This window comes from Pristiophorus japonicus, chromosome 15, assembly GCF_044704955.1.
Source record: "Pristiophorus japonicus isolate sPriJap1 chromosome 15, sPriJap1.hap1, whole genome shotgun sequence".
Lineage (NCBI taxonomy): Eukaryota > Metazoa > Chordata > Chondrichthyes > Pristiophoridae > Pristiophorus > Pristiophorus japonicus.
In genome coordinates this window covers 56,084,227-56,109,212 of record NC_091991.1, presented here as the reverse complement: position 1 = coordinate 56,109,212, position 24,986 = coordinate 56,084,227, and the positions used below count along the sequence as shown (strand labels likewise).

The 24,986-nt window shown below is 44.8% G+C and overlaps 1 protein-coding gene across 1 annotated transcript in view; it reads right to left on the bottom strand.

Annotated features, from left to right (window-relative positions):
- Nucleotides 1-24,986, bottom strand: part of LOC139280780 (DENN domain-containing protein 2A) — a 100,317-nt gene that overhangs the window by 38,448 nt on the left and 36,883 nt on the right. The window contains exons 2-3 of the mRNA XM_070900470.1: nt 11,727-11,822; nt 503-1,774 (exon numbers count right to left, since the gene is read on the bottom strand). Of these exons, the coding sequence (XP_070756571.1) occupies nt 503-1,774; nt 11,727-11,812 (1,358 nt within the window). The 5' untranslated portion in view covers nt 11,813-11,822. The remainder of the gene's footprint in view (nt 1-502; nt 1,775-11,726; nt 11,823-24,986) is intronic.

Below are 24,986 nucleotides of genomic sequence, written 5' to 3'. Positions count from 1 at the left end.
GACAGCAGACAAAGGCTGTTTCTATCTGATTAGTCTGGGTACATTTGAACCAAGGTCGCAGAGTGGAATGTGGGGTGACCTATAGCTTTATTTTTTGAGAGCAAGACTTTTAATGATATTTTTCCCCTTCCCTTCTAATGCACCATCCCAGACCTTCACCAAAGTTGCTCAGAAACCAGAAATTAGAAGATTCACAAGAGCCGCCCAGCATGGGCACGACGCTCCTCTATAATTTGCCTCCTTGTCTGTGGCAAAGTGTCTAACCTCCCAATGGAAAATCTGAGGTCAGGATTTCAATATGTGGAGGAATGTAAGCAGGAACCTGCACTATCTGCAGGGGCTCCAATGTTCTGACTCACCTTGGTCATCCCAAATTTCTCCTAGTTTTTTAGGTCCTCACATATCAGTACATGCACACTGCACATTTCTACAGCCTGGCTTTTGATGGTTTCTACCATCCTACCAAGACTAACCTTTCTGACAACAGAAGATGCCTGCTTACCGGTTATCTTTACTGTTTATCCTTGGTCTCCCATTTAGTGCCCCTGTACTGACTGTAGGGGGAGGTGACGATGGGAGAGGTGGGGGGATGGCTGGTAAGTCTGGCAACTGCCGGGCGTTCTTCCTTAATGTACACAGGCCTGCCATTTGTTCTGTTCCGTATTCAAAAGTTCGCCTTGGTTTGGGCACAGGATTCACTGTAAGCTCCTGGTCCAGGGTTCCAGGTTCTGAGTAGACATTCTCCACATTTCTAATTTTACAGCTTGCCCAGGAGACCGTCACCTTGTCCAGAGTCCCAAAGATAGGCTCGCTCGCTTCAGAGTCAGAATTGGACTGGATATGCTTGCGCTTGAGCTCAGAGCTGCAGCTGCCATCCGTTTTCTCCTTGGAAGCTGATGCCCCCTGAGCTGCCAGTGCCTCCTGAAGTCTCTGAGGGGTATAGTAATCGCCAGGCAGCTTGAGGTGGCCTGGCGCTGAATCTTTCTTTGCCTTTTCCTCCAGCTTCTTAATGTGGCTCAACACCGTTGTCCTGTCTCTTTTCAAGGGCTGTGTGGTGGTAAATTTGGTGCAGGCAGCCTCCTTTGCTTTCCCACCAACTTGCTGTGTCAAATCAGACTTTATCTGAATCTCATTCTCCTTGTCCCCAGACAACCTGTTTTCAGTCTCCAAGGTCCTGGCCTTCCCATCATCTACTTTGTATTCATTCTCTTTCCCAGCATCCTTGCTATCTAAATTCCAAACTTTTGAATGTTTACATTCAGCCTTCTTAACGACATTCTCCTTAATCCACTTCACCAGGTCTGACTTGCTATCAACTTCCTTTGCTGCTTTATTTTCCACTTTTTCTTTATCTGCTGAAAAGACTGGTTCCTTCTTACCCTCCCATTCCGAAATCTTTTGCTTGATGCTTGGATTCCTAACTATGATACTTGTTTTATTGGGGGAGAAACTTTGGCTGGAAGTATTCTTTAACTGTTTCTGCATGGAAAGTTCATTTTCTGAGACGCTATTGATGTCTAGGCTTGGGTTGCTGATGACGAGTTTTTGATTCAGCATTTTCTGCTCGTTGCTAGCCAGTCTTGACTTTGAAAGGCAGCTATTGACTGGCTTTAAGGGACACTTTACCTCTGTGCCATCAACTGCCTGTGTACCGGTCAGGACCTTTGTTGAACTCTTTTTAGTGGAATTCTGGTGCTGATAAACAATACTTTCAGGTTCAAACCTCGGTGGCTCCTCAACGATAAAGACAAACTTCTTCCCATCTGATTTGACCCTAGAAGGTAAAAAGATCTGCGTTATTATTATGTATGTAATAACTCGATAGACTGAATACTGTAAACTAACACAGGTACAAACCTGGCTCTGCTTTATTCAGGCCCAAAGTGATTACATTACATGATGGCTTGCCTTTTATACCTGGGCTGCACACATGTGCAGTTGTTGTGTCTTACAGAAACACATGCAGCAGTCTTTATCTGGTCTTTCGATGGCAAAGTTCTCCAAACGCTTAGTTTCATTTGTTGAGCCCTACTTTTAGACCACTGGAAAAGCCATCACCTCCAGTGTTAGTTTACCTCTTTGCTGAACCAGATCAATCTGTTATACACTGGTGTGAGCTGCTGATTAGAGTCAAAGGTGTCTAGAATTGTTAAATGGAGTCGGAAGAACTATGTTGATAATTAGATTATGTGTTTCATATATTTTCATCACCCAAACTGGGTATATATTGCCCTGAGTGCATTTTCAATATATGACCCTTGTCTCAGCCACTTCATCAATGTCTACTCCCATGTCCAGGCCAAATTACCATCGCTTGGCCTTCATGGGTGTGGTGAGTTTTTACTAGTTGTTGGTTGGACTGGAATCCATTAGATAAACATTTCACTTTCACCGTTGCTAACTGGACGATCCGACAGGATTTACCTTACACCCAATGATTCTTACAGAATCGGAAACAGGCCATTCAGCCCAAAAGATCCATTCGGGTGTTTATACTCCACATGAGCCACCAACTATTCGAAATATTTCAGTCCAAGATCAATAGCCACCTAAAGTTTATTGGTAGGCTATTTTCTTCCCATTTATAAAAAAGTGATAAAATACATTGAACTAGGATTGAATGATGTTGACCTAATTTCAATTATATTTTGCCAGAATTGCAAAGGGGGGGGGGGGGGACAGATCCAAGTTCAGACCCCTCACCCCATTCTCAATATATTTATTTTCACACTTCGGAATGTTTCACTAAATCCTGCTAGAACAAACAGATAAAATTTAGGCAGTAGAGTCTTTTGTATCATTAATTAAATCCCATGATGGTGCTGTAATGCAGAAATAGTAGAGGGCCTCACAGTTTCTTTGTTGGCCTAGTCACCCCTACTGAACCTCTCGTCAAAATGCAATCAAGTTCATTTCTGTCTTGCCATATGTGCATTGGATATGAAGCATGTAAAATGGAGCAATAAAACTTCCTCTCATGGATGGTGTAGAAATGTTGAAGCACTGCACACACAGCTGGCAAGCCTCCAACATTCATAACCCTCAGTGGAAAACATAAGCACTGTGGGAAAGTGCAGTTAGGGTGCTCTTTTTATATTCTCTTTTCAGGACACTGATGACCTTTCCAGCATTTGAACAAAGAAAAGGGATCACACGACACAGAGGCGCACAGTAATACAAGTCAATCAGTTCCTGCATGAGACACTGGAAAATTCGGAAGCATCATACAAGTCTGGCAATCTCTCTGAAGCTACAGTGCTGAGAATGAGATAGAGATTTATAGTGAATCTGATTACTCTGTAGTTTATATTCTACAAGATATATGGGCCAAGAAATTCGATTATGCTAAAAGGTCCAATATGGCGGGCAGTAAGCACCGCGATTCATTCCACGCCAGAAGTGTAGCCCACACCATTTTGGTTAGCGGTACTCAGTATGGGTGCAGGGTGCATGCCTGAAACTTGTGATAGGCCCATTGTATATACAAATCTGGGGGTTTAGAGAGGGGATCTCTCCCCGGGGATACAGGATCTCACTCATCCTCTCCACCGCCTGGACCAGGGCCTCTAAAGCAGCATTGGAGAAACTCAGGTTCCGATCTACAGCTCTTGTAACCATTTCTCTTCATTTTGCTTCCTGCCTGAAGCCACCTATTTAAGAGGTGCAGACTGCCTTTACGTGGTATCAGAGGCACACAATTTGCTACCCCCAAACATTGGTGCAGCCAATAAGCTGCGCGAGTAGTGCTGGCCCCATGCCTGTCCCATTAGAATGAGGTCTCAGCCCCCTGCGCACCTGTATTTTTGGGCGTGATCGAACTTCTAGACCATGGCCTTTACTCACCTGTCATATAATGAATTTCAGTCAGCCAGGATCGGATTGTCAGAGCTGTTCTCTGCACAAACATTTTTTTTTAAAAAAGAAATGTCACAAAATTCTGAATTGAATTCTTCTCACATCCCGTGATCCCCAGAAAGATCTTCGATTTCACTGCTGGATTTAGTTTGTTGAGTCAATCAGTTCTCCTCTTGTCACATTCCTGTATGCGCATATCACACCCACACCACTGCAAACCTGCCCAGATTTTCGTTCAGCAGATACAAAGAAATGAAGAATGGGACTCTGCTACCAGAATCTGCCCATAAGTCTCCTACAGCCTGGAGTGTATCATGCTATTTTATTCCCCTATAGAAAGGGCTCACTAGAGGGAATACTCCAAGCAGACCCCAGCCTAGATAAATATACATACATCAATAAAATGTTCACCAGGCTTATATTTTTTTTTAAATCCGTAAATTTTTAAACAATATATTTTACTGCAAATAAGGCACCACGTTCACTTCTCCTGTTACTGCAAAGAAGTTTGACTGTATTCCAAGTCGAGCAAAGGCTGAATCAGATTGCTACGCTCAGAGAGCGACGCTGAAACAGACATTGTGGGGAACAAAGCTGGCCCTTGAGGGTGGGGTGGAGAGTTGGGATGCATATCACAGATCATTACATGCCTGTAACACTTCATTCAAAAATGGCAGACAGGGCAAAGAACTGAAATATGAGATGACTTTTAGTTTTTTTTTTAAAAGCGAAACAACAGAAATATACTGAGTGGGACTAAATGAAAACACAGCTGTTTCTCAGTTCCCTGCTGCATATTTCCTTAACTGTAGGTCCTAAACCACAGCCATATGCTGTGGTTAGGTCCTGAAAGGTCACTGATTGATCTAAAGAGATCTCTACTTAAGCTAAACATTTTGAATAAACACTACCTCACTGAATACCTCAGAGAAGCCAAGAACCTTTGCAAGAAAGCTTGGATGGCCCCAGGCAGGAGCACTGCTAGCTTAAATGCTCTTGTAAGGCACTCCAATTTTACTGCCACCAATGCCACGTTCTCAGACATCACATTCAATTTGGCAAAGTAAGTGATTGAGCAGCATGGAAAAGAATGATAAATTGCAAAAAGGAACAGCAGGCGAAAAAAAAGCATGCAGCCAGTTTTCCTCCTGAGAGCTGCTTAAACTGCTGTGCAGAGACAGCGACTGCTCTGATAATCCCAGTGTTTGTGTGGGGATCATGTTTCCATGACGATTTCTGCAGACTGTACATAAACAGACAAAAATTCAAATCTTCATCCATCCAACTTCCACTAGCCTTGGAAAAATACAAATCCTATCCGAATATAGAAATGCCTGTCCCTTTAAGTAAACGGCATCATTTATGCACTTAAGTGGTTCAGTGCTGAACATCCACATGAAAAACTATTTGACAGACAGGCTCCCAATACAACTATTTTTAAATAAACAGATAAAGCCGAGTGCCCCCTTATTGAAGGAACACTAGAACACTCAAATTAACAAATAAAACTTTAAATAGAACTTTAACCAATCAAATTAAAATTTGGTTGCCGGGGATGATGATGCACTCCAGTCCCTCCGGTATCCGCTTCTCGCGGAAAACCGCGAGTGTACCGGTGATACCGCCTGCTCCATCTCCAGGGACACCCTGACGCGAACGTAACCGCAGGCTCCCAATCGAAACCTTAAACACACAGTTAGGATTGAAAACTGGTAACCAGAATGAGAGATGGCCTTTAGGCTGTAGAAGATATGTAGGGATCAGAGTTTTCAAATTTTACTGACAAATTTCTGCACCTCCTTTCCCATTTTTTTCCCTCACAGAATTCTGATAATCTGCCCTTAACAACTAGTTTTCCCATTTATTTTGTCTGATTGGCAAATAGTCCAACTGCCCTGCTCAAAATCCTAGATTTCCTCTGCCTGCCCTACATTGTGATTAAGGTATGAAATCCTCGTGTAATACTTTCGTCTCGTACACACACACAGAGAACAAACAGAATCAATAGGCACACGGGGTTCTTAAAAATATTTTTCCTGTTTGATTTTTTACTTTCTTTTAAAAGGCCCAAACAAACTCTGAAAATTCCCAGATAATCTTTTTGAAAGTAAAAACTGGAAACATGAAGTTGAAAGATATACTTCAGAGAGCCTGAATTTTATCAGCCTACCGCTGCATTTCTCGCCAGTACTTCCTTCTTTTGGGCAGTGTTTCATCGGTGGGAATTTCATCAAAGCCTTACGCCGGCAGTTTCGAAATATTGCTGGGGAGTGGATCGCCGGCGTGCTACGCTGGGAAAACCGCTCCCACCAGAGTTTGGCAGACTCCAGCCTCGGACTTAATTTGACCAGGATCGTGTTTATCACTGAGAATCCACGTGCAACGTCCATTTTTCCCGCCCGGCGTTTTTTTTTCTATTTTTTGATCAATTTTCCGCCGGCGTTAATTGCAGAATATTAACATTTTTGGGGGCAGTAAATGGGCGGTGGAGGCCTTTGATAAATTACTAGCCCTGAGTGTTGTATCTTTACTCATTTTTCTGAGTTTCCTCCAATTACTAAATTTATTCATGCGTGATTACTATTGTTAAATTTAACACTGGGGCCAGATACACAGTGAGCAAATGATGACCGGGAGTGTGTTAAAGCCTATAAACTAAATGGGTTCAGATGGCTCCTTGACATGTTAATTTCTTGAAACATCTCCATGTTATTTTAAATTATAAGGCATTCTCTTAGAGAGGTCGAACATGCCTGCAGTCATTGGCTTCAGCACTTTTGCATATCTATCTGTAATATTAAATGTTTTGAGTGCAGGAATGTAGGATCCCAGTGTCATTTTGACCAATCCGATCCCAGGACCAGATCATTGTTCCTTTAGCCAATCACATCACAGAGTTGCAACTAATCAGATCCCAAATTCTAATGCCTTGTCAGCCACCCTCTTCAATCACTCGGACCCTAGAACCATGTAATTTCTGATTCGGAGTGACTGCTGCCAACGAACCGAAACATAAGAATTAGGAGCAGCAGTAGGCCATTCGGCCCCTCGAGCCTGCTCCGCCATTCAATAAGATCATGGCTGATCTTCGACCTCAACTCCACTTTCCTGCATTATCCCCATATCACTTGCTTCCCTTAATATTCAAAAATGTATCGATCTCGGTCTTGAATATACACAAAGACTGAGCCGACATAGCCCTCTGGGGTAAAGAATTCCAAAGATTCACCACCCTCTGAATGAAGAAGTTTCTCCTCATCTGGTCTGTAGTTCCCTGTTTTCTCTCGTGGGTTACATTAGCTACCTTCCAATCTGCGGCGATCATTCTATAATCTATGGAATTTTGGAAGATGACAACCAATGCATTCACTATCTCTATAGACACCTCTTTTAAATTATAGGATGTAGGCCATCAGGCCCAGGTGATTTATCGATTTTCAGTCCCATTAATATTTATTACTAATACTAATTTCTTTCATTTCCTCATTTTCGCTAGACCCTTGGTTCTCCACTACTTCCGGGAGGTTTTTTGCGTCTTCTTCCGTGAAACAGACACAAAGTATTTGTTTAACTTCTCTGCCATTTCCTTATTCCCCATTATAATTTCTCCTGTCTCAGCCTGTAAGGGATCCACATTTACTTTCGCTAATCTTTTCCTTTTTACATACCTATCGAAGCTTTTGCCGTCTGTTTTTATGTCTCTCACTAGTTTACGCTCATATTCTATTTTCCCTTTCTTTATCAATTTTTTGGTCCTCCTTTGCTGGATTCTAAAATCCTCCCAATCTTCAGGCTTACTGCTCTTTTTGGCAACATTATGAGCCTCATCCTTTGATTTAATACTATCTTTAACTTCTCTTGTTAGCCACGGTTGGACCACTTTTCCTGTGGGGTTTTTGTACCTTAAAAAAGGAATGTATGTTTGTTGTAAATTATGTATTAATTCTTTAAATGCTAGACATTGCTTGTCTATCGTCATGCCTTTGAATGTAGTTTCCCCAATCTACCTTAGCCAACTCGCCCCACATACCTGTGTAGTTTGCTTTCTTTAGATTTAAGATCCTAGTTTCAGATTTAACTAAATCACTTTCAATCGCAATTTAAAATTCTATCATATTATGGTCACTCTTCCTTGGCCACTTTGCGACCATGTCTCCATAATGGCTATTAGATCAAACCTATTCATTTCCATCTGTGCTATTAATTCATCTATTTTGTTGCGAATACTTCGTGCATTCAGATACAGTGCCTTTAGCTTGGACTTTTTTCTATTCTGCCCTGATGTCACCTTAGTCACTGATGTCTTATTACCTTTGTTACTCTCTCTGTTCTTTCCTGACCCACTCTGTTTATTTTTACCTAAAACTCTGCTCTGGAGCCTTGACATTTTGACATTTCTCTTGCTGCTTTTAAATTTACTCTCCCCTGAATCCTCCCACCCCTCCTTCATTAGTTTAAAGCCCTGTCTATTGCCTTAGTTATTCGATTCGCCAGGACACTGGTTCCAGCTCGGTTCAAGTGAAGCCCGTCCCAAAGGAACAGCTCCTTCTTTCCTCAGTACTGGTGCCAGTGCCCCATGAAGCACAACCCCTGCTTCCCACACCACTCTGAGCCACACATTTAACTTTCTAATCTGTTTGTCCCTATACCAATTGGCACGTGGTTCAGGTAACAATCCAGAGATTATTACCTTTGACGTTCTGCTTTTTAATTTAGATCCTAACTCCTCAAACTCTTTCAACAGATCCTCATACCTAGGTCTACCTATGTCGTTGTTTGCTACGTGGACCACTCCATGTTCTTCTCCAGCTGCGAGGAGATGTCTTTAACCCTGGTACCAGTCGCTGCTGCAGAGAACAGTATCTATCCCTCTGACTATACTGTCCGCTACCACAACTATATTCCCTTTCATTCCCCCCACTTGAATGGTCTCCTGCACCATGGTGCCATGCCAAAGATCGGAAGCTGCGCAGAAGTGTTCTGTTCATAAATCTGTGGCGGTTTAAGTATGAATGCACAATAATATAGTCTAATATGCCTAAATCTATGGAGCTATGGGTTGGTTTAATAATAGCACGGGTTGGTTTAAGTATTAATGTATGATATTTTCACGGGGGGTGGGGATTGCAGTGATTTATTTGTACAGAGCGCAAGTTCCGTGAGAAGGGAACGGAGAAGAAAATGAATAAAAATAAGAAAATTAATAAAAATGGGCGTTTACTGTGTTTTGCTGGCGCAAATTTTCTTTTCCTGATGCAGCAGCGATCTCATTTCACCATCCCCTCCCCTCCCCTTCTCTCTCTCTGGAATTGTGTTCTTTGTAATGGCGACAATATTTTCTTTTCAGTTAGCGAACAACCGAACAAACACAAACTGCACATATGCGACTACTTCAATTTCATTGGCAGCAGTTGCATCCTTTCTGATTAGCTCTGTCACCAAAAATCATCGATCAACAAAAAGGTTTTGTGAGGACCAACCACCATTGTCTCTTTCTCACTCAGATAATGCACTGCAATTTTTCCACAATGGAAAAGAAAAGCGGGTGAGGTGTTCAGCACTCTGAAGCAGCACATGCTGCGAAATATTGTGAGAACTGATTGAGGGATCAAGTGGGGGCAGGTGCAGAGCAAACTAAAAAGGAGATGCCATCCTCCGAGACGATTATGACATATGAAACAATCGATTGGCATTGGGAAGGTGCTTTGGTTGGATTGGAAGGGTGTTTTAGTTTGACTAACAAAAGGAATAAGTAGAATGTGTATGAAGTAACTCTTGGCTAGAAGCTAAAATAAAAGGGCAAGGGTTAAGCCCCAAATTCTAGCGATAGCAGCAGATCATCAGCAAACAAGAGCAGGAGTTAAGTGTCTGTAAGGGATCTCAGAGTATTCACAAAGTAAACATTAGAAACTGCAATCCAGGCCATGGACTATCTGTGAGCAGATCTACTGTGTGGTACTGATTTAAAATATTCTGTAAAGAACACACTGCACAGTATGTTAATATGTTATAATTACCACGGCTTCTTTGACAGCACCTCGCAAACCCGTAACCTCTGCCACCTAGAAGGACAAAGGCAGCAGGCGCATGGGAGCACCATTACCTGCAAGTTCCCCTCCAAGTTACACATCATCTTGACTTGGAAATATATCGCCGTTCCTTCAGCGTCACTGGGTCAAAATCCTGGAACTCCCTCCCTAACAGCACTGTGGGAGTACCTTCACCACAGGGACTGCAGTGGTTCAAGGAGACGGCTCACCACCATTTTCTCAAGGGCATCTAGGGATGGGCAATAAATGCTAGCCTTGCCAGCGACTCTCACATCCCTGAACGAATAAAAAAAAATTATGCTCCTGTATATTATCTATCTATAGAAATGGTACCTTAAACATTCCATTGTAGATGTTATACTTTGTTACAGATGTAAAACAATCTTAAAAATGAGAAGAAAAACTAGATGCTTCTGATTGGAGCCAAAACTGATAAACCCTTTACAATTTATGAAGTTCCTGATCAAACAAGAATTAAACTGTGAGCAACCAGAGTTCGCATTTACCTAATAACAATTAGCACTTCAGCAGCATAATACATCGTGCATTACATGGATGCAACTCATGCCCATATTAATATAGAATATAATTCAACTTACAGTGAGCAATGCATCGAAGATCCACCAATAATATAATTTAAATGCTACAAGTGCACATACATATGCCGTACTTCAGGCATCACACTTTATTATACATGCAAACCAACCTTCATAAATTGCAACCTGAAACCGATAAGCACATTCCAATCTGCAAAGTTTCCTGGCTGAACAGCGATTAAACTCTGAGTGACCTCAGCCTGGTATTAACCCATCTGAAATAAATGGCGTAAAAATAATACCAACTGGAAAAACTAGAGATCTGAAGCAATATAATATAAATGGTTATAGCACCCTATACTGGAAATTTGAAATCAACACTTGTCCATATAAGCAGATTTAGTTATGGAGCGGTGATATTTATTTATTTATTTATCTGGCTGGTTAAAATACTGGGTAAGGAAAACACTAATTATTTATTTTCCAAGAATAATTTAGAAAACTGTTGCAAACTTCTTTCCAAATTTTGTCACTTAAGACATGCACCTCTCCACCCACTTCTCTGCCCCAAACACCATCATTTCTGACTCGCCATGGACAATACCACAGGCGATCTGCTGATACATACCCACAATATACAAACGTTACTTATGCGCACACTTTCAGCCTGTCACACTGTTTCATGCAAATTCTTTGTCACATCTCAACAAAATGTACAAAGAAACACAGACAGTTATTTATAATGTATAGAAAAGCTCTGCAGGAACAGAAAATACCAGAGTCACAAAGCCACAATATCTGCAGTCCCTTAATTAACCTTCTTGCAAACAAAGTCAGGCTCTGATCTTCAGCCTGAATGGCAGTTAAATTTGAATGAACTCATTGGGGTAATTTTAGCTTTTATTGGTGGGCAAAAATAGACAATAGTGAATCAGCAGCCTGTTTGACACCTCTTCCAATTTTCTTTTCCACGAGTTTTAATTGGGCGGAGTTTAAAATGGGCAGACAGTTCCCTATTGCATGTTTTGTGCTGCCAACCAAGACGAGTTTCATCCCCAATGGTTTCTGTAGCACAACTTATCTTAATTGAGATTTTATGTCCTTATAATAATTTTACAGTAAATTTGATAAAAATTACAACATTTTTAGCAGAAGTTGTGATCAGTCACCTCATTGTATAATCAATTGCGTTATGACATATATCTATTTACATGACATGTGAATTATGTGCAAGTCACTGAACCAAGCCCTGGCCCTTTATGGTTAAATGGGAGATTTTGCTCACCGGTCAGTGGGCTTCAAGTTGTAGGTTGTTGCTGTCCAGTTTAATGCCGTTGTCTTATTGGCTGTCATCGTGTTGGTAATAGGCATGTTCCTTCACCTGTGAAGTGGTATAAAATATAAATCAGTCAGGTTTATGTTATTATTACTACTATCATTAATAATAATCTTGTGACTACTAATATGGTACAATTAATTACAGAAATTAGTGACTGATTGTTGCTATTACAATTATTTTGATAACTATTAGTACAGGTACTATGATTTAATCCCATTTTTAATAGATTAGAATCATAGAATAATACAGCTCAATTCTTTGTCCATCAAGTTTGTGCTGGGACTTTTCTCCATATGAGCCATCTAGTCTAATCTCATTTTCCCACTCTCTACCTATACCCTTCAATATTTCTCTTATTAAGCAGCTATTTAGTTCACTTTTAAAAGAAAAAAGACTTGGATTTATATAGCGCCTTTCACTACCACCGGACGTCTCAAAGCGCTTTACAGCCAATGAAGTACTTTTGGAGTGCAGTCACTGTTGTAATGTGGGAAGAATTTTGCACAGCTAGAACGACGACTTGTGTCATTTTAGGATTTTCACACTGTAACCAACTATTAACAGGAGGCAAGAGTGGCACCAACTTAACTTCCCATCCCTGCCTTCTCTACAAGTTACGTACAGGTGAGGAAAGCGATTTGACTGATCTTAACTTGTCCATCCAAAGAGATACCAAAGTCCTACCATGGTATCTAACTTTCTCTTAAATAATTCTAGGATTTACACTTGCACTATCCTCACTGATAATCCCATTCCATGAAAATAACTTTCTGATAAGCCCTAAATATACCTTTAATCAGTTCAAATCTGTGAACCTGTATCCTCACAGCACCCCCATCCTAGATTTGAAACTCATTTTGAGGAAATACTTTACAAGCTATAAGTTCAGAGCTCCAAAATGGACAAATTTGCTGCTTGCTGTTGTATCGAACTATACAACCAGGTGCCAGTTTTGATTCTTGGTCTGTGCTGAACCAACCAATCCCAGTTAGTACAACACCTGATTGGGAGGGGGGAGGGCAGGGAAGGAATGGACATGGTTCCTCATACCCAAATGCCATCCCAAGGACCCCTTTTGTCCAGTCCAGAAGTGTGCCAGAGGCAGGGGCAACTGCCCCTCCACTTTCTCTCTCTGCGAGAATGCGGTTTGCATCTACATTCTTCCTCTGAGGTTCTAAAGCACATTTTACTGTTATAGTCATTGATAGGTGTGGAGAGTAGGGCTGGCAGTATTATGCTGTCTTACTTACTTAGATGTCAGGAGATGCATTACGCATGAGTCTTGGTTGACAATCCCACTCCCTGAGGCTCCTGTTTAAGCTGAAACAGCTAGTCTCATAAGGCTGGCCACTGAACCGGAGAAAATGGATATAAACTTAGTCCAAGGGAACCCTGGGTTCCAGCAATCTACCCTGCATGGATACACTACTATGAACTACCAGTTAACAATTTGGAAGAACTGACTTAAAATGTCATTGTTGCAAAAAGAAGAATGAAGGCTCCCCCGCAGCTCAGTGGGTAAATGATATGTACCATACAACATACTACAAAGGCCCCAGGTATATCATCTGGTCTATGCCAGATTAGCTTATCTCAGCTGTTGGTGGAAGTTGGGGTTTAAAATTTACTTCAACAGCCCTGGGATAAAGAGTGTAAAATCATCCAGGAATCTAACTCCGATACACTGACCCCCACTTCTGGAAAATGCCTGTGTGAATGTTAGGGTAAGAACAAGATTAGGCTGGATTGTGATACCTTACACAATTGAGATTTTGGGTGCAGATAATATTTACCATCTGTTCATATTTTAAACTATTATTCTGTGAATTTTAAATGTTGAATTATCATCACCAGAGAAACTGGTTGATCGGAGTTAATGAGTCCAATGGTATGAAGGACTGAATTATCATCAGGGAAACTGACTGGTAGGAGTTACAAAAACAGCTTTTTTTTTTTAAAATCGCTGGTAAAATGCAGCCCTCAGTGGCTAAGTTCAAGTGCAAATTTGAGCGAAATCTGCTAAATCGAAGCCTTCTCAGAGTGTTTCTCACACAAATCCAGGTAAGAGGTGGAAGGGTTGGAGTCCATGGACATAGCCCACTTGCGGTGTATGTACTCTTGTCTGACATCACTTTCTTGCTCTCCTCCCGGAAACATAAAACCCAAACTTTGAGCAAAACATTCCAGGGCCAGAAAGTAGGACACAACACCTTCTGAAGAAAACAAAATAATTTTTAAAAGTGGAAGAGAATACTTGCATCCTTCAAATTCTGCAGTTTATTTTCCTCTGGCCTTTTAAATGTTCACTTCCACAATCAACTGTCGCCCAGAAATTGCTATACATGGGTGATTGACACAGTAACAGGAAAATAACGAGGCATCAAGCGCTAACCTTCAGTTTAATATTGTAATGAAGCTCCTGCCTCTTTTTGGTAGGACCACTGACTTTGTCTGTCAGAAATGTCTAGTTGTGGAGGAGCGGGGTTATGGAGCTGAAATTCCTGTTTACGAAGCTCAACAATGTGACAGGCTGTGTGAAGACCATCAAAGGAAATGGCTGGAAGGAATTATTGACCCTCGGTAGAGTGAGAAGGGTGAACTTTACAAATACACAGTGGATGCCGATGTAGCCCTGGGTTAATGACCGTGTTTCTGCTGATATAACGTGCCCCTCCCCTTACCCTGTTGGCTTCAAAAATACTTTCTGGACAACTTTTTTTCAGTTATCAGTACTCATTGTTCAAAACAAAAATAATCAAAAAACAAACAGAAATAATCCAAAAGGACATTTAACATGATAAATCTTTGTATCTAGGTTTAAAATGGTCTCTCATTAAACAGTATACTTGTACTATTAACTATAACCATATAAAGGGTGAGTAGTTGGGAGTGCCATAGGAGCTTCAGGTCACATTCACAATTCCATCTACCGTTCAATATTAACATTATGCCAGACTGATCATTAAATGATTCAGAGTTTTATACCACCGCAACATGTGTAACACACAATATTCCGTTACATTGTCCTTGAGGCACTCCGAAATCGTCTGGGAACTTGCCCCCTTCCCAACACAACTGTGTCTTGGATTCCTGCGTTGGAGACACTGTGGGCTCCATACTCCTGATCCTGCAGAAAAGTATGTGTCTTTGCCTCCTTATCCCACCCCCACCCATACCTACTGAATTGGTTGTAATTCGAGCCTAATAAAAGTCTCCTGTTGTATCGTCCTTGTTGGATCCACCCCATAATCTATGACTTAGAATCGATGAACAGAGATTCATCATCATCATCATCACCACCACCACCACCACCACCAGAAAAAGCAGCAAACCTCAGGACTGGGAGAAATTTAGAATTCAGCAGAAGAGGACAAAGAGTTTAATTAAGAGGGAGAAAATAGAGTACGAGAAGCAGCTTGCCAGGAACATAAAAACTGACTGCAAAAGCTTCTATAGATATGTGAAGAGAAAAAGATTAGTGAAGACAAATGTAGGTCCCTTGCAGTCAGATTCAGGTGACTTTGTAATGGGGAACAAAGAAATGGCAGACCAATTGAACAAATACTTTGGTTCTGTCTTCACGAAGGAAGACACAAATAACCTTCCGGAAGTACTAGGGGACCGAGGGTCTAGTGAGAAGGAGAAACTGAAGGATATCCTTATTTGGCGGGAAATTGTGTTGGGGAAATTGATGGGATTGAAGGCCAATAAATCCCCGGGGCCTGATAGTCTGCATCCCAGAGTACTTAAGAAGTGGCCCTAGAAATAGTGGATGCATTGGTGGTCATTTTCCAACATTCTATAGACTTGGGATCAGTTCCTATGGACTCGAGGGTAGCTAATATACCACTTTTTAAAAAGGGAGGGAGAGAGAAAGCGGGTAATTATAGACCAGTTAGCCTGACATCAGTGGTAGGGAAAATGTTGGAATCAATTATTAAGGATGAAATAGCAGCGCATTTGGAAAGCAGTGACAGGATCAGTCCAATTCAGCATGGATTTATGAAGGGAAAATCATGCTTGACAAGTCTTCTGGAATTTTTTTGAGGATGTAACTAGTAGAGTGGACAAGGGAGAACCAGTGGATGTGGTGTATTTGGACTTTCAAAAGACTTTTGACAAGGTCCCACACAAGAGATTGGTGTGCAAAATCAAAGCACATGGTATTGGGGGTAATGTACTGACGTGGATAGAGAACTGGCAGACAGGAAGCAGAGGCGGGATAAACGGGTCCTTTTCAGAATGGCAGGCAGTGACTAGTGGGGTACCGCAGGACTCAGTGCTGGGACACCAGCTCTTTACAATATACATCAATGATTTGGATGAAGGAATTGAGTGTAATATCTCCAAGTTTGCAGATGACACTAAACTGGGTGGTGGCGTGAGCTGTGAGGGGGACGCTAAGAGTCTGCAGGGTGACTTAGACAGATTAGGTGAGTGGGCAAATACATGGCAGATGCAGTATAATGTGGATAAATGTGAGGTTATCCACTTTGGGGGCAAAAACACGAAGACAGATTATCTGAATGGCGGCAGATTAGGAAAAGGGGAGGTGCAACGAGACCTGGGTGTCATGGTACATCAGTCATTGAAAGTTGGCATACAGGTACAGCAGGCGGTAAAGGCGGCAAATGGTATGTTGGCCTTCATAGCTAAGGGATTTGAGTATAGGAGCAGGAAGGTCTTGCTGCAGTTGTACAGGGCCTTGGTGAGTCCTCACCTGGAATATTATGTTCAGTTTTGGTCTCCTAATCTGAGGAAAGACGTTCTTGCTATTGAGGGAGTGCAGCGAAGGTTCACCAGACTGATTCCCAGGATGGCTGGACTGACATATGAAGAGAGACTGGATCGACTGGGCCTTTATACATTAGAGTTTAGAAGGATGAGGGGGGATCTCATAGAAACATACAAGATTCTGACGGGATTGGACAGGTTAGATGCGGGAAGAATGTTCCCGATGTTGGGGAAATCCAGAACCAGGGGACACAGTCTTAGGATAAGGGGTAAGCCATTTAGGACTGAGATGAGGAGAAACTTCTTCACTCAGAGTTGTTAACCTGTGGAATTCCCTGCCGCAGAGAGTTGTTGATGCCAGTTCATTGGATATATTCAAGAGGAAGTTAGATATGGCCCTTACGGCTAAAGGGATCAAGGGGTATGGAGAGAAAGCAGGAAAGGGGTACTGAGGTTGAATGATCAGCCATGACCTTATTGAATAGTGGTGCAGGCTCGAAGGGCTGAATGGCCTGCTCCTGCACCTAATTTCTATGTTTCTATAGGCGGTCCCTCGAACGAGGATGACTTGCTTCAACACCAAAAGAGATGAGTTCGCAATGAAGGACCCGATATTCTAGTCCTGAACTCCAGGGGTGGAAGATTTTTTTTTTTTTAAATGTGAGGTGACCGTTGCACATTAGCCACCAATGACCTTGGCAGAGCTAGGCCTTTATCCAGTGTCAAGGGTTAACCAGGACGACTGGAGACCTGCTCTGCTGCATGGAGCTAGTGCGCACACATATCGCAATGTGGGCTAGCCGTGCTGCCCCTGGGCCCTCGGCTCTTCAGAGTGGTGCGACGACTTCAAGGTGGGCGGCGTCATCAAGACCCAGGTCACCATTTGGAGTGTGGGCAGGAACATCGGCAGGGTCCAGGTACAGTAGAGGAACTGGAAGGTCGGGGCAAATGAGCGGCGAGAGGTTGTGGCGGAGGTGCGGCGAGTGATTGAGGCGGAGAAGCGGTGAGAGATCGAGGTAGAAATGCGGCAAATGATCGGCGGAGGAGCGGTGAGGGATCGTGGCTGAGATTCAGTGAGTGATCGTGGCGGAGGTGCGACGAATGTTTGTGGCGGAGGAGCAGCGAGAGATCGCGGTGGAGGACAGGGGTTATAGATTGTATCACAAACCCAGTGTATGTACATGGATTCCCAATAGGTGGATGTATGTCTTCTGAAGGCTTAATCAAGAAGGGATACTACACTTTTGTTGAGCTCCCTTGGTAGGGGTTTAAGGAGGGAGAAATTCTGTCACACTTCAGTTGTGGCGGTAACCCAGGCGGAGCGGTAATTTTAGCGCCTTGAAGCGTTTGCGCCTCCCATCAAGAAATTTGTCGGAATTGAGCGAAGAGCTGAAGGTGGTGCAAAACCAGCCATTACACATTTGACCTGGGGGGACGCCAACACCGATCTCCGATTGCGATCCTGGGAAAAGCCGACTCTTAAAGGCGTGGCACGTTAAGTATGTGCATGTGCAGCTCCACCTCCTCACTGACCTTAAGAGCAGGAAAATGGAGGAAGGCAGAGAGCGCACCACTTCTCAGCCATGGCGCTCGAAGGCTTGTTAAAGGCTGTGGAGAGACGTAACAATTCCCTGCATCCTGGCGGCTGTGGAGGGAGGTGGAGCAGCGCATCTGTGCCCGCAACATGGTGGCCAGGGCAGCAACTCAATATCGCAAGAAATACAACGACCTCACTAGGATCGTCAGGGTGAGTACCCTTTACATTAACCTTGCAATGTGTTCATGTGAGCCTCACTGTCTTACACAATGTAAAGGTTTTACACTGCCCACCCCTTCTGTATGTGTACCAGGCCATGCTCCTCGTTGCTGGAGACACCCTAAAAGCTCTCTATCACCTCACCAGATACGCCTCGCCCATCCAATGCATCTCTCCCCTTCTAGCTCCCAACTCAGCCCGAGGATACCCACCAACACCTTTTAACTCTCCCTATGTGGTCACAGGCCTTCAGCCTCATACTTACTCATAGTTCTTCATCCCCAAATCCCCCCTTTGACACATCCACTGTGCACTGCCACGCAGGCTGAGATGCAGAGATGCACACGTCGGGATATTAGTATGGAGTTATTTATTGCAGACATGTGGCACACGAGTAGCTACAGACCCACTAACAACAACTTGCTTTGGTCATTGGAGGCCAAACCTCACACACAATAGGCGAGAGCAGGAATGGACGGGAGGTGGGGACCAGACCACCTGGACCTAACCGCCATCGAAGACCGAGTGTCTGCCCTCAAGGGCCCACTAGTCGGTCGGTACCCTCGCATGACAGTGAATGAGACGTTCGTTTTCTGTGAGCCCTGAACCTTGAGCCCACATGCCTTACAACATGTAGCTCCAAAATAACAATGCTCCCTCTTTCATGCCTTCCTGCCCCCTCCCCAACTGCTACCCACCCTGGTGTTGTTTTGTGCTTATAGATGATGAGCCGAGTCTGCCCGCCATCATCGCAAGAGGGGGAGGATGAGGAGGACGTGGAGACGTGCGAGGCCACAGACCAGGACCCGTCTCAGTGCCCATGGGTGGGGAGACCAGCTTGGTGGAGGAGGCACGTTCGCGGGGTTTCCAGATGCAGATGCTCCTGGCCCAAGTGGCCTGCAGCAACCCGCTGCGCGAGGGGAAACTCTGGGGCCAGCTCTCCGGAGGGTACATCGGCCCAGGAGTCCTGCTCACAGTCAGGCAGATGAGGACCTGGATTTGGAGGCTATGTCCAGGGAGTCGTCATAGATGCACCGTGAGATTGTGAGTGCATTGAGGTATGTGCCACGGAGCGTGGACACACTTGCTGTGAGTGTGGTGTAGGTCGCCTCCACCATGGTCCATGCCGCTCAGCAGTCCACTGAGCCCACCCTTGCCCATCTTTGCCCATCTAAACCGGGAAGCGGGCTCAACGAGTGACAGTGGGGTCCCTGAGGTGATGGCGCGTGCCATGGATAACACATCACAAGCCGAAGCCACGCAGGGTGTTCGGAATGTCATGCAGACACTGGTTGCTGGAATGCAATCTCAGACTGTAGTATTTCAAGCGCTCCTTGTGTTTTTGCAGTCTCAGAGTGCTGCCATGTAAGCAGTATCTGCCGCTGTGTCATCCCCACAGTCAGATGGGGAACAGACAGTGCCGCAGCAGCTCAGCAATCTGTGGGGGCAACATATTGCTCCTGATGCTCTGGCACCACTCCAGAGGAATGGCAGTATGCCGCAGGAAATGCAAGGTACTGTCCTTCCTCACGATGACAGCATTCCGGCTCCCGCCACAGTCAGTCCGCTTTTGCACCCGCCACGGCCTGCACCCCAACCATTCCACACTGCTGCCGCCAGCCTGAGGCGGTGCAGTCAGCAGTCGTGCCCTCCATGGCCACAGCTATTCAAGGACACCACATAGGTCGTCTGTCCTGACTGTCGCAGACACAACAGCAGCCCTCGAGCAGCCTTGCTGCAGGCACTGAGGCCACATTGAGGAGGAACAGTAGGCGTGGGAGGGGAGTGAGGCAGAAGGGTGGGAAATGCCATCGTAAGACCCACTGAACAAATATGTGTGTAAAAAATTAATCAACTCTCATGTTGGTTTGTTTTATTTGAAGGGGCAGATGCTCCATTTTGTTTCATTTGAGGGTCTGGCACCTCACGGAAAATGTCAAAAGTCTGGTGTATCTAAATGTCAGGCGTCTGATGTTTGTTATCTTTGAAGGGGCAGATGCTTCATTTTGTTTTCTTTGATATTGTGAGGTTTTGGAGTTGGCCCAGAGATGTGTGTTAAATAAACTCTTACTTTGACCATCTCCTTTAGTCTCTGATGTATGACTGTGGACTGGTGACGGAGATGTGGCATTAACGTGACACAATGCACACTATTAGCTGCATTCCTCAGCTCCCTCCAGTTAAGCAAACCGATCCCTTATGAGCCGCTGCCAAATAGCTCTGCCGCTGGCAACATTTGCACGCTGCCTCCTCCGTGGCTGCTGCTGGTCCTCATCGTCTTGCTGAACATTCGGGGCATTGGCAGGCTCCTGTTCCTCTTCCTCCTCCTCACCCTTGTCGTTGTCCTCCTCCTCCTCCTGAGGTGGACCTGCAATCCCCACTGGCAAGGCCTGGGCCCTCATGATGGCCAAGTTGTGCAGCATGCAGCGCACCACAATGAACAGTGAGACCTGTTGAGGGGAGTATTGAAGGCTGCCTCCAGAATCGCGGCTTCAGCAGCCCTATTGTCTGCTTGATGATGTTGTGGATGGCAGCATGGCTCTCATTGTAGCGTTCCTCCGGCTCTGTGAGTTTGCGGAGGGAGGTCATTAGCCAGATGACAAGGCCGTATCCCTTGTCCCCGAGCAGCCAGCCTCGGCCTTCCCATGGTGGTTGAAACAGTCGAGGCACACTGCTCTCCCGCAGGATAAACGCATCATGTGCGCTTCCAGGATAGCGAGCATTGACTGCGAGGATGCGCTGCGTGTGGTCACACATCAGCTGCACATGTTGGGTGTGGTATCCCTTTCTGTTTCTGAAGACCTCTGCGTTGAGTAATGGTGCTCATAAGGCCACATGCGTGCAGTCAATTGCTCCTTGCACCCTGGGGAAGCCCGCTATCCTGGCAAACCCACGCTTATGCTGTTTCTCCTTGGTCATCGGGAAGGTAATGAAGTCCATTCGACGGGTGTAGAGAGCCTGTGACGTCACGGATGCAGCGATGCACTGCGAATTGAGAGATGCTGCATATGTCCCCTGATGCAGCCTGGAAGGAACCGGAGGCCTAGAAGGCGATGGGCAGCGCAGTCCTGGTGCCGATGTGAGGCTGCAGGTCTTCCTGCAGGAGATGGCATATCTCTGTAACTAGCTCCTTTCGGAAGCGCAGCTCCTTGGACAGGCCCAGGTATGAGCATTGCCGCCGGTAAAGCCTTGTTGGGTAAGGCCTCCTGTCCCAACATCTAGAGGCTCACCTCCTTCAGCCACCGGTATGGCCAACAGCCAGTCTCTCCTCATGCCGCCTTGCTAGAGCATGTAGAATGCGACGCTGGCGAACTAGTAATGCCCTCATTAAAATTTTCCAAAAGACGTTTTCTCAAGCTAAACGGTTATGTCTGTCTGCCACTGCAAACTCGGGAGGGCTCATGCACCATGCTCTGTGTAATCGTTGCACTGACTGTGACCTGCGAGGGAACCGCTTCTTCATCCCTTTAAGTAGCCACCAGTTAACGACTCTGCAAGCCAGTACCGACTGTTTTTCCAAACGTTGTTATTGGCAGGCACTAAATGAGGCGGCCACACCTAATTTAGCGAGCTGGGCCCAAGTGTGGGCGTTGCACCAGGAATAAGTCATGATCGGAGTGATTGTCAGCAGCCAGACACTAGCGCTTTGCTCCCCCACTAAACCTCGAACAAATTTTCCGGCGGGCGCTAAAAGCTGTGCGCCTGGTCGCTAAGCTCCAATGCTCTCCTCTGGGCACTAGCTGAGGCTATAGACAACGAAAACCCAGCACATGTCTTTATTTCAAGTCAATACTCTACTACAGTATACCTGATGTGAAGCATAACCATAGCAACGCAATAGAAGGGAAATAACAGGAAGACACCATTGTCTATCAAACAAAGCAGCCTCAATAAAATGTGAAATGCTCAATGTTCTATTTTTCCAGACACTACATTTCAGCTCTGGCACCGTGCCCAGAACTGGGAGAAATTTTAACTCTCTTCCTGGCTACTTCTTTTAGCTGTAGTCCATTAACTAAATTACACACAAGGAGATCAGTTATTTTATGACTAAATTTGGTCAAAGAAAATTCTCATGGCAATCACACGCTGCGTCAGACTAGGCAGTTGGACTTTCTTCAGCTTGTTTTGTACATTAAGAGTTATTTGGAGCAGCACAGCCCAGTGACTGAGCTATCCATGCAGGACTGAATCTCGATTCACTGCACAGTAACTTTAGAAAACACCTACATCCAACAGTATTTTCACTGAAGAATATTTAAATACTTACTCAGCGTTCCTGCAAGAGGGGGAATAAAATTGATTTCCTACTCTGTGCTAGGATTTTCATAGAAACGCCTATGGAGGCCTCGCCACTGTATCTCTATAGAAATGTTTCAGGATGCCTTCCCTCTGTATCTCTAGAGAAACTTCTTTGGGGTCCACTAATGGCAGCGAGTTTATCCAGTGAGAAGCTGAGCGAGCCATACAGACCAGGAAGATAAGATGATAAGAATATAAGAATTAGGAGCAGGAGTAGGCCATACAGCTCCTCGAGCCATTCAATATCATGGCTGATCATCTAAATCAACTCCATTTTCCCATCTAATCCCCAGATGCCAGGTTTGATCCTGGGCTGTGGCGAGTTAGCTGATTGCAGCCAAATGAGGGGGGGCGGATAAGGATGCAAAGGTTGTACTTTGAGTGCCTGGATTATGATATGGAAAAATGGCGGAGTTCCTGTTCCCCATAGCTATCCAATAACTCCTGCTGAAAGTGCACATGGACATTAAGGAAGGACAGAATTAGGGTTGACAGAGATGCTCTTGCAGTTGAATCGCCTGCCAAGACTCACTCTCTCAGGCATATATTAATTTTGAAATTGGTTGTACGATGTCAAGCCCACAGACCGCGCGGCCTCCCAGTCTTTCCTGTCGTCTATCTCAGAGGTCTTAGACGACAGTGAGCGGGAGAGTCTGGACTCTGGACGAGCTGACAAAGGCCGTCCGGTCCCTCACGACGAGTAAAACTCCCAGAAGCGACGGCTTACCAGTCGAGTTGTATTCAGCTCTGTGGGACTGGATGGGCCCAGACCTGCTGGAAGTGTACCTTTGTGTGCGGCTGCATCAAGCTGTGCATAGACTCTTCATACGCAAACACCAAGTGTCAAGCGGAGATTCTCTCTGACCCAGGTGTTGCGAAGGATGGGTCTGGCCAGGCTGCCGCGGAACGCTCTAACCAGTTGGACCATGCCTCAGCACCTGTCCTTCGTGGAAACGTTTTTCAAGAAAAACACCTTTGACCACAAGGCCATAAATCAGTGGTCGGCACGCAAGGTCTTGGATGCCCTACAAAAGGAGATGATGGATCCTGTCGGACGGTTCCCCGAGCAGACTGTCGAACTCGTTTGGCAGAATGTCTCATCGCCAGAGCTTTCACACAAGCACCAAGACATAGCTTGGTTGGCGGTGAGAAGGGCCCTACCCGTCAGATCCTTCATGCACAGCCGGGGTTTCAGAGACACGGCACTCTGCCCCCGAGTTGGCTGTGGTGTGGGCGAGACTCTTCATCCATCTCCTTTGGGACTGCCCCTTTGCAAGGCAGGTCTGGAAGGAGATGCAGTGGTTGCTGTCGAGGTTCATCCCAAGCAGCTCCGTAACACAGGACTCTGTGTTCTGCGGACTGTTCCCAGGGACACACCGAGACAGACATCACCTGCTGCTGGAGAGCCATCAACTCGGTGAAAGACACACTTTGGTCTTCCCGAAACTTGCTGGTCTTCCAGAGCAAGGAGATGTCCACGGCCAAGTGTTGCAGACTGGCGCAATCCAAGGTCCAGGAGTACGTGCTGAGGGACGCATTAAAGATTGGTGCAGTCGCCGCAAAGGCACGATGGGGGAAGAGCCACAGTTTAAGGCCCTTCCGCCACGGTAAACCCATGGGATGGAATCAGACCCCCCTCACGCTGTACTTGTTAATCTGCTTGTATACATGGAGCACCATGTACTGAAAAACACCTGTGTTGTGCCATGTATAATGAAAGTCTCTGCACTGTTTAGTAACTTGTAAAGAAACATAAATGTATCCCCATCCAGTCCTTGTACTGCATTCATCTGCATAGTGCTACATGTAACGTGATTCATGATCGGTATTGAAATGTATCCTGGAATCTACTGTAAACCTGTTCTCATCTGCTCCATGTAATACCCTCATTTGCACAGTACTACATGTAACGTGATTTACGGATTGTACTAAACTGTATCTTGAAATGAAATGCACGCTAGTGCATTGTATGGAACTGCTGTCAGCATCCAAACGAATTGTATGGAATTACTGACCGCAAGGTACTGAGCTATTTTCCAATGTATTGTGAAAATTTTATATGAATAAAGTATATTTTTGGGGGAAAAAAAAGATATTTTTACAGTAAATTAGTTTAAAGAAAGACTGAAAAGACTTGCATATAAAGCGCCTAATGATTTCCTAAAAAAACATCCCAAGATATCACACATATTGGGCCCAAGTTTGCCCCCAGGGTTAGAACAGCGCAGCTCTGTGCGGTGCGCAGACTTTTTAAGAACAGAAATGGCGCCTATTATTTACCTTCGTATTCTCCCCGCAGTCCAGTCAATAGGCGCAGCACAGCAGAACACGTGGAGGACGGAGCCAAGTCCCGGCGCTATAAACGGTGCCGGGACCTCTGCACATGCGCGCTAGAGTGTGTGCGCATGTGAGTA